Source organism: Entelurus aequoreus, linkage group LG13 (assembly GCF_033978785.1).
Source record: "Entelurus aequoreus isolate RoL-2023_Sb linkage group LG13, RoL_Eaeq_v1.1, whole genome shotgun sequence".
Taxonomy (NCBI): Eukaryota; Metazoa; Chordata; class Actinopteri; order Syngnathiformes; family Syngnathidae; genus Entelurus; species Entelurus aequoreus.
In genome coordinates, this window is record NC_084743.1 from 56,741,315 (window position 1) to 56,755,795 (window position 14,481).

Consider the following 14,481-nt stretch of genomic DNA (forward strand, 5'->3'; position numbering starts at 1 on the left):
TGTTTTAAGCATTATACACCTCACCCTTTTTCAGGCTATTAGCACGTCATGACGTAACTACGCCCGTACGTACATGGGCTCGTGCATTAGTTTTGTGTGTGTGCACAGAGTTTTATTATGTTTATTAATGAATACTTATTAAAAGTCACAGTACAATGTTGTTGATGTGCATTTATTAGATACAAATAATTAAGTTTATGGCAAGTAGAAAAAAAATGTTGTTTATATAAACTGTTTTTCCTAAAATACGCATTGAGGCTATAACGTGTGTTTTTTCTGATTACTCAATCAATCAAACAAACTAATGGAGGGATTACACAAATAATAAAATAATCGATAGCTGTTCTAAAAGGAAAAACAATAATGACCTAATCACTTTAGTATCAGTTATATAATGATACTACACAGCAAAAACTGAAATCTAAGTAAGATTAAATATCTCAAATAAGGGTGATATTTGCTTATTTTCTGTCTGATAAGATAATTCTTCTCACTAAGCAGATTTTATGTTAGAGTGTTTTACTTGTTTTAAGGGTTTTGGTCCTAAATGATCTCAGTAAGATATTACAGCTTCTAGCTGAGATTTTATGACCTATATTGAGTAAAACATGCTTGAAATTAGAATATCAACTGTTGCAAAGCTGTGTCATCAACACTCACAAGTATAAAACTACTTTTTTAAAGTAATAATTTCTTATTTCAAGCATGAAAAAAAAAAATCATGACTTTGACACAATTGTGTCTCATAATAAAACAGATGACAGCCAAATGGACTTTGCTGTTTTATTTTCAATGAAACAATAGAAAATACGTACTCATATAGTAGTACAGTTGTTATTAGTGAGAATAATCTTATTTTAAGGTATTTTTGGGTTCATTGAGGTTAGCTAATTTTACTTGTTTTGGAAAGTCTTGACAAGCCAAATGTTCTTGTTCTATTGGCAGATAATTTTGCTTAGTTCAAAAAAAATACCCCTATTTTTTTTACTTTTGTTTCTTGTTTTTGAACACTGACTTTTTTATAGGTATCCACCCCGCCTTTGGCCCGAATGCAGCTGAGATAGGCTCCAGCAACCCCCACGACCCCGAAAGGGACAAGCAGTAGAACATGTATGGATTGATGGATACTAGGTATCGATACAGTTGACATCTGGATCGATCATCCATACTACTGGAGCTTTAGCGGCTACTGAAGCTTCGTTTGTCATCCTGCGCAGTTTGTGCGTATAGCATGTTTAGAAATTTTTAAATCTTCTAATCCCCGAGTGTTAACGATATTTGGAAGAAACTTTGTTTGTTTTCCGCCATGGTGGTGAGGATTAGTATCTTAAAAGCGGCTTCACACTGTGGAAATACGTTTGCTCTCAAATTTGAGACGGTGTTCTGGCAAGAAACGCACCCTCCTGGAATTCATGTAACTCCTCTTAAAGGAATCTTTCACGTGAGTACGATCTTTAGCCATGTAAACACTGGGATACAGCTGCAATAAACTGATCGCCGATTTGTTAAACAAAGGCAAATATCGGTACCTGATCTAATCCATCTTCAACACCATTGCCACGTAATATAATGCCAGGATTAAAAAGAAAAGTGAATCCGTAAAGTATTCACAGCGCTTTTTCCACATTTTGTTTTGTTACAGCCTTTTTTTCAATATGGAATAAATTCTCAAAATTCTACAAATAATACCCAATAATAATAATGTGAAAATGGCAAATTCACAACATTTGCCATGAAGCTCAAAAGTGAGCTCAGGGGCATCAACTGATCATCCTTGAGATGTTCCTAGAGTCCAAATTCAGTTGGTCGGACATGATTTGGAAAGTCACACGCCTCTCTAGATATAAGGTCCCACACTTGAAAGCGCATGGCAGAGAACAAACCAAGCATGAAATCGAAGGAATTGTTTGTAGACATCCGAGACAGGATTGTCGCGAGGCACAAATCTGGGAAGGGTACAGAAAATATCTGCTGCCTTGAAGGTCCCTATGAGCACAATGGTCTCCATCAAAATGGTAGAAGTTTGGAACCATCAGGACTTTTCCAAGAGCTGGCCGGCCATCTGAAATGAGCGATCGGGTGAGAAGGGCCCTAGTCAAGGAGGTGACCAAGAACCTGATGGTCACACCGTCAGAGCTAGTATTCCTCTGTGAAGAGAGGAGAACCTTTCAGAAGGACAACCATCTCTGCAGCAATCCACTAATCAGGTGTATGGTAGAGCGGCCGGACAGAAGCCATTCATTCGTAAAACTTTGCCAAAATGCACCGGAATAACTCTCAGACAATTAGAAAATTGAAGTCTTTGGTGTGAAAGCCAGGCGTCATGTTTGGAGGAAACCAGGCATTGCTCCTCACCAGGCCAATACCATCCCTACAGTGGCAGGTGGCAGCATCATGCTGTGGGGATGTTTTTTAGCAGCAGGAAGTGGGAGACTAATCAGGATAGAGGGAAAGATGATATCCTGGATGAAAACTTACTCGAGAGCGCTCCTGGGGCGACTTGAGGCTGTAATTGCTGCCAAAGGTGCATCAACAAAGTATTGAGCAAAGGCCGTCAATACTTATGTACATGTGGTTTCTTAGTGGTTTTTTAAAATTTTTATTAATTTGCCCAAATTTCTAAAAAAAACAAACAAAAAATACCTTTTCACATTGTCATCACGGCATGTTTTGTGGAACATTTTGAGGACAATAATGTATTATTCTATTTTGGAATAAGACTGTAACTTTACAACGTGCGGTAAAAGTGAAGCGCTGTGAATACTTGCCAGTCATGTTTGAAGGCAAATGAAAAGAACAACATTAGAGATGTCGGACAGCCGATAATATCGGCCGATAAATGCTTTTAAATGTAATATCGTAAATTATCGGTATCGGTTTCAAAAAGTAAAATTTATTACTTTTTAAAACGCCGCTGTACGGAGTGGTACACAGACATAGGGAGAAGTACAGAGCGCCAATTAACCTTAAAGGGACTGCCTTTGCGTGAACAAGTGAATGCAACGCATACTTGGTCAACAGCCATACAGGTCACACTGAGGGTAGCCGTATAAACAACTTTAACACTGTTACAAATATGCGCCACACTGTGAACCCACACCAAACAAGAATGACAAACACATTTCGGGAGAACATCCGCACCGTAACACAACATAAACACAACAGAACAAATACCCAGAACCCCTTGCAGCACTAACTCTTCCGGGACGCTACAATATACACCCCCCGCTACCCCTTAACCCCCCCCCCCCCACCTCAACCTCCTCATGCTCTCTCAGGGAGAGCATGTCCCAAATTCCAAGCTGCTGTTTTGAGGCATGTTAAAAAAAATAATGCACTTTGTGACTTCAATAATAAATATGGCAGTGCCATGTTGGCATTTTTTTCCATAACTTCAGTTGATTTATTTTGGAAAACCTTGTTACATTGTTTAATGCATCCAGCGGGGCATCACAACAAAATTAGGCATAATAATGTGTTAATTCCATGACTGTATATATCTGTATCGGTTGATATCGGAATTGGTAATTAAGAGTTGGACAATATCGGAATATCGGATATCGGCAAAAAAGCCATTATCGGACATCTCTACAAAAAAAACCTTTTCACATTGTCATTACAGGGTGTTTTGTGGAACATTTTGAGGACAATAATGTATTTATTCCATTTTGGAGTAAGACTGTAAATTAACAACAAGCAGTAAAAGTGAAGCGCTGTGAATACTTGCCAGTCATGTTTGAAGGCAAATGAAAAGAACAACATGCTTATGTTCATTATTCACGGATTCCGGTGAAGTGGATTGGCTTTCTGCCAACATTTTTTATCAGATCAAGGGAGCAGCGGGAGTCAACTTGTGATGCGGTTCCAGACAATGCAAACAGAAAATTACATATCTAAATGAAACAACTATCTGTTGACATGATCACACGTTCCTTCAGTAGCAAAACTCAGAAGGTTAGGCACTGATAAATGTGTTAGGTATAGACAGGCAGTCAGGGTGTTAGTTATAGACAGGTATAGTGTTAGGTATAGACAGGTAGTTATAGTGTTGGGTATAAACAGGTAGTCAGGGTGTTAGTTATAGACAGGCAGTCAGGGTGTTAGTTATAGACAGGTATAGTGTTAGTTATTGACAGGTAGTTATAGTGTTAGGTATAGACAGGCAGTCAGGGTGTTAGTTATAGACCTGTAGTTATAGTATAAGGTATAGACAGGCAGCCAAGGTGTTAGTTATATACAGGTAGTAATAGTGTTAGGTATAGACAGGCAGTCAGTGTGTTAGTTATAGACAGGTATAGTGTTAGTTATAGACAGGCAGTCAGGGTGTTAGTTATAGACAGGTATAGTGTTAGGTATAGACAGGCAGTCAGGGTGTTAGTTATAGACCTGTAGTTATAGTATAAGGTATAGACAGGCAGTCAAGGTGTTAGTTATAGACAGGTAGTTATAGTGTTAGGTATAGACAGGCAGCCAGTGTGTTAGTTATAGACAGGTATAGTGTTAGTTATAGACAGGCAGTCATGGTGTTAGTTATAGACCGGTATAGTGTTAGGTATAGACAGGCAGTCAGGGTGTTAGTTATAGACCTGTAGTTATAGTATAAGGTATAGACAGGCAGCCAAGGTGTTAGTTATATACAGGTAGTTATAGTGTTAGGTATAGACAGGCAGTCAGTGTGTTAGTTATAGACAGGTATAGTGTTAGGTATAGACAGGTAGTTATAGTGTTGGGTATAAACAGGTAGTCAGGGTGTTAGTTATAGACAGGCAGTCAGGGTGTTAGTTATAGACAGGTATAGTGTTAGTTATTGACAGGTAGTTATAGTGTTAGGTATAGACAGGCAGTCAGGGTGTTAGTTATAGACCTGTAGTTATAGTATAAGGTATAGACAGGCAGCCAAGGTGTTAGTTATATACAGGTAGTTATAGTGTTAGGTATAGACAGGCAGTCAGTGTGTTAGTTATAGACAGGTATAGTGTTAGTTATAGACAGGCAGTCAGGGTGTTAGTTATAGACAGGTATAGTGTTAGGTATAGACAGGCAGTCAGGGTGTTAGTTATAGACCTGTAGTTATAGTATAAGGTATAGACAGGCAGTCAAGGTGTTAGTTATAGACAGGTAGTTATAGTGTTAGGTATAGACAGGCAGTCAGTGTGTTAGTTATAGACAGGTATAGTGTTAGTTATAGACAGGCAGTCATGGTGTTAGTTATAGACCGGTATAGTGTTAGGTATAGACAGGCAGTCAGGGTGTTAGTTATAGACCTGTAGTTATAGTATAAGGTATAGACAGGCAGCCAAGGTGTTAGTTATATACAGGTAGTTATAGTGTTAGGTATAGACAGGCAGTCAGTGTGTTAGTTATAGACAGGTATAGTGTTAGGTATAGACAGGTAGTTATAGTGTTGGGTATAAACAGGTAGTCAGGGTGTTAGTTATAGACAGGCAGTCAGGGTGTTAGTTATAGACAGGTATAGTGTTAGTTATTGACAGGTAGTTATAGTGTTAGGTATAGACAGGCAGTCAGGGTGTTAGTTATAGACCTGTAGTTATAGTATAAGGTATAGACAGGCAGCCAAGGTGTTAGTTATATACAGGTAGTTATAGTGTTAGGTATAGACAGGCAGTCAGTGTGTTAGTTATAGACAGGTATAGTGTTAGTTATAGACAGGCAGTCAGGGTGTTAGTTATAGACAGGTATAGTGTTAGGTATAGACAGGCAGTCAGGGTGTTAGTTATAGACCTGTAGTTATAGTATAAGGTATAGACAGGCAGTCAAGGTGTTAGTTATAGACAGGTAGTTATAGTGTTAGGTATAGACAGGCAGTCAGTGTGTTAGTTATAGACAGGTATAGTGTTAGTTATAGACAGGCAGTCAGGGTGTTAGTTATAGACCGGTATAGTGTTAGGTATAGACAGGCAGTCAGGGTGTTAGTTATAGACCTGTAGTTATAGTATAAGGTATAGACAGGCAGTCAAGGTGTTAGTTATAGACAGGTAGTTATAGTGTTAGGTATAGACAGGCAGTCAGTGTGTTAGTTATAGCCAGGTATAGTGTTAGTTATAGACAGGCAGTCAGGGTGTTAGTTATAGACCGGTATAGTGTTAGGTATAGACAGGCAGTCAGGGTGTTCTTACCTTACTATGACGATTTAGGCGCATGGAGTCGCCTTATCAACACGGTCCAAACCCGATGGCACACGTCTGGGTATTGTGCTGGCGGTATTGTGCTGTGCTGGACTTAAGAGGCCAACACACATGCTCCAGCATGCAGGCCCCCTACATCTACATATGCAGGATCCTGGCGCCTAATCCAAAACTCACTGGTGCATACTTGTAAGAAGGACCTTCAGGATACAAGAAGTGGATGTGGACGTCATAAAGATCATTAAGGTGGAACTGTAAACAGTGTTTTGATGAGTCACAGATTACAAGTCACAGGTTGTCCAGCTAACCTATTTACTGACACCTGCAGCCGACAGGGCCAAAAGGCACCATGCCAGGTATAGAAGTCTACTTAGCCTTGTGTGTGTTTGTGTGTGTGTGTGTTTGTGTGTGATGACGTTTAAAAAGGCCAACCTAGTTACACACTCACGTTGACATCGAGCAAAACTGTGTCCTCTTACCAGAATCCAGGATTGCAAGTGTTGAACGTCATTCCAGTCAGCATCAGCTGAAGCACTGGGTTAATCCTCATTGCAACACACACACACAAATCCACACACAGGCATGCGCACACACACAGACGCACAAAACAGGCGGGGAAATGGAACAAGGTAATGAGACAGGGCAGGTTATTTCTACAACTCCATTAGCAGTTGTAAACAGAGCACATTAGTAGACACATCACGAGGAGATGCCTTACGAGCGTGCACAGGTTCTAATGCTGCATTGTTCAGCATCCTTTTTCATGGTTATCTTCCCTGAGGTGGAATTTAGAAGTTATTTTCTGTTGTATTAAACATGCAACATGGAGTAGACAGAAATGCACACAAGCAAAAACAGGATGTGCACTCATTTACAGTACATACTGCTTTGCTCAAGGGTACTTCAGTGAACTGATACCTCTCCAACATGTCCCAATGTTTGGGACCATAGCAGGACCTGAACACAACGCTTAAGAGCAATATACAGGATCTTAAATTGTCAAAGTACTGGAACACAAATCAACAAGATGGATTCAACCTTCAACCCTTTTCATGGCAATGTATTGTCTTAAAGACCTGCTTATTACCTCCAGCAATATTGTAAAATGTAAATAAATGAATGCTGTCAAAAATAATGAGTGAACTCACGTGATTCATTACAAAAAAATATTACATTATGTACACACTGTACGCAGATTAATCACGCAATTTATTTTGACCCCACATGTTCCTTTACTGCAGTGGTTCTCAAACTTTTTTTGTCATCCCCCACTTTGGACAAGGGGGAGTTTTCAAGCCCCACCTGCCCCCATCGCCCCAACAGAACGCTAATGCCAAGCTTAACATTTTCAAATTTATCGAACATCAAGTAACATCAAGTTTTATACATTCAAACTCAATAACATAAAATAAAATCAAGTTCAATAATAAATAAAATAACTGTGCAGCTGTGGTATAACTTGCATCAAGTTCAATATCAAATAAAATAACTTGCATCAATTCAATAATAAATAAAACAAAAGTGTTATAACTTGCATCAAGTTCAATAATAAATCAAAAAAAGTGTTATAACTTGCATCAAGTTCAATAATAAATCAAATAAAAGTGTTATAACTTGCATCAAGTTCAATAATAAATCAAATAACTTGCATCAAGTTCAATAATAAATAAAACAAAAGTGTTATAACTTGCATCAAGTTCAATAATAAATAAAACAAAAGTGATTGATTGATTGATAACTTGCATCAAGTTCAATAATAAATCAAAAAAAGTGTTATAACTTGCATCAAGTTTAATAATAAAACAAATAAAAGTGTTATAACTTGCATCAAGTTCAATAATAAATCTAATAACTTGCATCAAGTTCAATAATAAATGAAAATAAAAGTGCCACTTTGCAATCTTTGCCAAAAAAAGGATGACAGAGCAAGTGAACATGAGTTTTACAGTACTCCAGCATTAGTGGCTGCAATGAGCCTGTTTTGCACTGCACAGCTTTTCAAATCGGGGCTGCAGGCTTGACACTGCCACTGTTAAAACCTCATTGAATTCGGGGCTGAGCTGCCTTGACGCGAGTGTTTCCCGGTGAATGACACATTGTGTCCAATGCGCATTTGGCGCAACCCTCTTTATTAGAGCCTGCAGCCCGTTTCTTGACTTTGCCATGCGCGCCATCAGAGCAAAAGCCCACAGTTTTCCCATTTAAGGTCGTGTTCTTTGAGGAAACTGTCCATTATCTTGAACAGCTCATCAGCAGGGGCTCTATTTTTTATGTATTTGCAAAACAGCAAATCCTCGCACAGTGACTCGCCATTCACAAAGCTTCCGCTTAGCCCCGCCCCCATTAGTTACTGTTGCTGTCTGTCAAACTTTCGCTCCTACCTAGAAATGTAAAGCATACAGGAAAAATAAGTAATTTACATTTATCTATATAGCGGATTTCACAGACAGAATCACAAAGTGATTTCCAGTGTGTATAGAAAATGAAAGCATAGTAAAAAAAAAAATCAAAGAATATAATAATAAAAAATCAAAAAAAATCAAAGTGAAATTTCCTCCCGTTCCTCGCGCCCCACCTGTCATGTCTCTATTCCCCACCAGTGGGGCGCGCCCCACACTTTGAGAAACGCTGCTTTACTGTAAACTGCGGATGGTTACATGAAAGGTAGGACGGGTCAAAATACACCCTGACTGGACTTTAGACAAAAATGTTTTGAGCAAATAAATGACACGCATTCAAGTAAAACATTTAAAAAAAGCTTTACATGGATGATATTCTGACAATGAAATTGCATTTGTGTTCAAATATTGGGGTCTTTTTAAAATTAATCTAAATTATGACTGTATATAATTAAGATTAAACCAAATATCAAAGGGTGATCAGATTAATCTGATTAAAAAAAAAAAAAAATTAAAATCATATGACAGTTCTTAAATACATAATCAAAATCCAACATGGTAAAAACATTATATAAATTGTCTTATTTGTTAAATTATTTATTTGCTATTGGCTTAAACAATAATTATATTGGTATTATGTATTATTAGATTTTTTTTCATGATCAAGCTATTCATTTACACATTATTATAATTATTTAATACTTTACACTTATTAAATGTAAGATATTTTAAATGTTTAAATGACATTTCACAGTCACTTTTCACCGTGCAATGAATAATATAAATACATCCATCTTTTACTAAATAAATAGGTAATTAAATATATCGGTCATGAATTAGATATACAGTATAAGATTATTTTTGAAATAACTGTTTCACATTTTGCTCATTCATATTCAAATTAGTTATTAACAGTCTTTAGTTTTGGCACATAACACCCTCCTTGAGTGTGCACTACAATTGCATATAAAAAACAAGTAAAAAATAAAGTCCATGCATGAATAAAAATACCTAAATAGATTGCGATGAGAGTTTATCAAACAGTGTGAAAGAAACAAAAATAATGTAATAATAAAAAAATGAACCTTGCATCATCAGACAGGGGAAGTTCAAGTTAAAAGCAATAGTCATTGTGGGTGGAAATTAGTAATTTCTCCAAATCTGGATGAGTACTGAACAAAAAGTTTTAGCAACTGTTATGTAAAGAAAAGGGGTAGGATTAAATAAGCTCTGCTTCTTCCTACTCCTTTTCGAACATGTTGAAAAGAGAAACTGGAAATTGTGATGTATCATGTTGTATGCTTGCATGTTCGAAATAAACTCAAACTCAACTCAACTCAACTCAACTACTTTCAGTACTATGATAAAAATAGATGAAATCAGCCAGTTACTCTTAGCTAATACGCGGTGCAACCACAACCCTATAAAAAGGGAGGGTTACAGATTTGCACACCATGTCAGAATTTGTTGGATCTGACAAAATGTATATGAATTTTCACTTCCTTTAGCATTCCTGAGATTAATCATACCACACCATACCAACTTTATTTATAAAGCCCTTTAAAGACAACTCCAGTTGAAAAACAAAGGGCTGTACACCACAGACAAAAAACATATAAAAACAGAAAAGTACAGACAATGAAGACAATGAAGGCACATGAAGGAAGGCGATATAAAACACATGCATATGGTTCTGTTTCAAATGTGGCTAAATGCAATTAAAAAATGCGATGCGACCCTTGTGGGGACATAGTAGAAATTGGCGGAGCATAAATAAATAAATGATAAATGGGTTATACTTGTATAGCGCTTTTCTACCTTCAAGGTACTCAAAGCGCTTTGACAGTATTTCCACATTCAAGATACTATTTCCTGTTTAATAAACTGAGGGCGTTTACAATTTTTACCCCGATGTCCCGAATAAGTGTAAAAAAATACGTGGTCACTTAAGTGCTTACTCCTTTGCATTCACGCTAATATTTATAGTAAATAATGCTCTCAGTTGATCATACTGCGTTTGTGACGTGTACATTCATACATTGTCCGACGACCTCGCGCACCCTTTAAACTCTACCCGCGTTCTTTTGTTCAACACTCAGAAGTCAGGTCTTCTGGGAGATTTTACAAGGATTTATTAAAACAGGTTAAATGTTACAGCGTTGGTCTCGCTACCGCAAAAACATTTTCGATTGTGTACCCCCCACAAGCAAGCTTCTGCAGAAATTAAGTCCCGATGGAAGAATTCTTCGACTTCAACTCGAGTGCAGCTGGGATAGGCTCCAGCACCCCCCGAAAGGGACAAGGGGTAAAAATTGGATGGATGGATGAAGAATTCTTCACTCTCTTTATGGAAAAAAACAGCAGTCCATGGTCATCGAGTGTTCATGAGTTATTATTTTCAAAGGATTTGACATATCAAAACACACAGGTCTCAAAACAATAGTGATAGCAGTGAGGCAGTGTATGTGTGTTATTCAAATGAAGTCTAATGAAGTTAGCTGTGAATTAAGTGCAATTTTTTAAGTGTATATTTGCTATAGTATTCTAACACTCCAAAAACAAGATTTCTTCCGGGTCACCTTACAACTGTGGCTATTCCTTCTATGGCTATTTTCTTTTTTACCAGCAGAGTTTTAAAAAAAGAGCATATGACTTGTATAAAGACATCAAAAAGGTTCCCCAGCACCTGAATCTGGTCAGTTATGGATGTTCGCATTAATCCAGGTCATTGTATTCTCGGAACATTTAATCGCTCACAACTGCACTGTTTAGATTGTCTTAGAAGACGTTTCGCCTCTCATCCGAACAGGCTTCATTTCAAGCTCGGAAGACTTTGATTGGTCAGATCAGTCTGGTCCATCTGTGACTAGATATGGCCAATCTAAGTCTATGAAAATAACTGGGAACCACACAAAAATACTCACTAAGATCAAATAAACAGTCGGTAAGACCATATTGTTGTTGGTTAATGGTGTCAAGTTTATGTACAGTTTGTTTATACTCAGGATTACGTTTACTGTGTTGGTTACATTTACTTTGGTTTATAGTTTGGGAATTAATTACTTTGGTATTAGTTCGTGTTAAATAAGTTTTGCTATGTGGAGGGTTTAGTAAAAAAAAAAAGGGAAAACACGGTAACAATATTAACTGGTATTGAATGTAAAAATACAAGAATTAAAGATAAAGGCTACTATTGGCCATTTGATGATACTTACTAAAAGCCAATGCTAAAGTTGTGTAAGTGTTTCTGCTACTGTTAATTAAAATGTTCCAACTTTGTAAATATTTACTCAGCATATTTTATGCATTGAACATTTTTGAAGCCGCAACTTAATTTATGTTCTGGGGTTTAGATACATGGTAAAAAGACAACTGTGTTTATTATTGCAAGTTGAAACCTGCAAACACAGAAACCGTGAGAAACCCCTTTTTCGTGTGGGGGCTGTGCACAACTGATACACTTGATGAACTTAGCGAAGCATGATTCGTTTCGGATAAAATACACAAGCAGTCTGGTAGAAAAAAAAAGAAATATTTATTTCATTGAGAACAATGGCATTATTCCAAAGGAATGTTGGGAGGTAAAATCAGCTTAGGGAAGAGACAAGAGGTTAAGGCTTAAAAACTTGGGTGTCTACTTAGGCCAGTGAGCCCATTGGGTCCCAGGCGGGAAGTACGAAAGGTTCTTGCTGCATTACTTCCAGGACTTCAGGAGAGAGGAACTTCTTGTCCACCACCACTTCATACACATATTCTGAGAACCAATCATCTGTCATGATGAGGTAACCTGCAGGCAAGGGATGCACACACAGAAACAAATTAACACAGACAGTTGAGCTTCTACCACATTTTGAAAGACAGATTGCCTCTTAGATAAATAGTTAACTCCTGGTTCAACGCAGCATTTCATCATTTAAACAGAACATACTCAATAACGCAAAATCCCAAAGTGTGGAATACTAAGAATTGGACTGAATCTTTAGATTCTGGGCCAATGGGCACACTTTCAATATGATTAAAAAAACTAAACAAAAATGTATTAAGCAAAATTGTAAAAACCAGCAAAAACCCAAACAATGCATTGAGTCTCCCTGCCTATTATGAAACACTGAGCTTAGGAAGTTGAACATTGACATGGCTACATTTTTCTGTATGTAAAGAAAGGAGGTATAGGAAACATACCGTAAAGCTAAACGGATGGAGGAAGCCAATGATTCGGAGGAAATTATTCAGATGGAGATGCACAACCATGCTTCTTTTCTTGCTTGCATGCATCCAATTTATGGCCAAGAGTGAAAGTCTGAGCAAGTCTAACTCAAAATGTGAGAAGCAGGTGGGAAGGCTTCAGGCTGAGTGACCAGACCTTATGCAGAGCTCAGTTTGTTTTCTCTCGTTCCCCTTCCTGACATGTTCTGAGAATCCCACACACAGTTATCAAAGACATCAGAGTGACCGTTATTGATATGAACCAATGGGAACCTACATGCTGGATGTCATTATTTGTTTTTAGGGCAAGGTTGACTGTCTTCTGTAACAGCGGGACGGTGGCAGCCATTTTTACAGCCAGAAAACTAGAAGCATTTATAGGAGAGATTTGAAGTTCAGCTTCTACTTGACTGGATGGTCGATTATACCCTCCCATTTGTGGAAATATACTATGGAGGGTTTCTTCGACGCTCTGTACAAATCAAGGTTCATAAATGTACAGTTGTGTTTGTTTGGCTTGGAGGATATCATAAACTTTTGGTTTGAATTAGAATGCATATTTTGAACAAAGCCCTTTCGTCAAACATCAGTTTCTTCAACACAGGGCAATCTGTTTTGTACTTCAAAACAGTACCATTTTTACTTGTCTCAGGAAAATGAAAACCACATCAAATTGAAAGCATGACACGCTTAAAGAGGACCTATAATACATTTTGTCTGTTCTGAATGATACATGTTAGAATGCTGGATACTCGCGTTAAACAATGTTAAAGCATCATATTATAAGGTTCATGCATTGGGGCGTGAGCTTGCATAAAGTTTTAGACGCCTATGTTTGCAGGGTTTTGCAGTCTGGTTAAATTGTGACGTCACAGCAAGATGGACGTACTTTTTGTACCTAATGTAAAGCTATCAGCAAGAGGGAGAGAAGCTCCGTATGAGGCCAGCTGAGTTTGTGGAAACACAAAAACAAATAGGATAAAGTATTATATTCTAATCATCTATATATTTTTATGGAATCTTGGCATGTGCATAAAACAGGAAAATTTAACTTTTTTTTAATGTAGCTCCGTATCGATCAGCGAGTGTTAAGTTAAGTTAAAGTTAAAGTACCAATGATTGTCACACACACACTAGGTGTGGTGAAATGTGTCCTCTGCATTTGACCCATCCCCTTGGGGAGCAGTGGGGAGCAGTGGGCAGCAGCGGCGCCGCGCCCGGGAATCAGTTTGGTGATTTAACCCCTGCAGGTGTACTTAATGTTGTGACCAGGTGAATCTATATAAGGTTTATTTTCAACTGTGTCTAAAAAATAGCAGTGACGTTGTCAAGATATATATTTAAACAGTGTAAATTCTCAAAAGATAATAATGTCACTTTTGGAGAGGGTGGTGCTTTATTTGCAATCGGCAGACAGACTCAAAAACGGGTTGTAAATGTGACTGTGGAGCAGAATGTATGCAACATTTCTCTCTACTATTTACACCACAAGAAAGTTTGCAAATGTAGATTTAAATCATCATAGGTGCCCTTTCACAAACAACAAAGGTCAAAGACAAAAAAGGTGCCGCTAAACATGTTAGGAACCATCACATATCCCATCCCTGGGAGTGCTCTCTGTTTCCCAGCATGTTTTGGGGCACATGTTTTGTACAAAAAGGTGCTTTAATTATTTGTTAAGCGTTAACTTAGTTGTTGTTTATCATTCCTGTAGTTGTTGTGTTTACTTA

General features: G+C 37.7%; 1 protein-coding gene across 1 annotated transcript in view; it reads right to left on the minus strand.

Moving 5' to 3' along the window:
- Positions 1-12,063: 12,063 nt before the first annotated feature.
- blmh (bleomycin hydrolase) overlaps positions 12,064-14,481 on the minus strand; it is a 38,254-nt gene continuing 35,836 nt past the window's right edge. Inside the window, exon 12 of the mRNA XM_062068069.1 lies at positions 12,064-12,332. Within this exon, the coding sequence (XP_061924053.1) occupies positions 12,184-12,332 (149 nt within the window). The 3' untranslated portion in view covers positions 12,064-12,183. The remainder of the gene's footprint in view (positions 12,333-14,481) is intronic.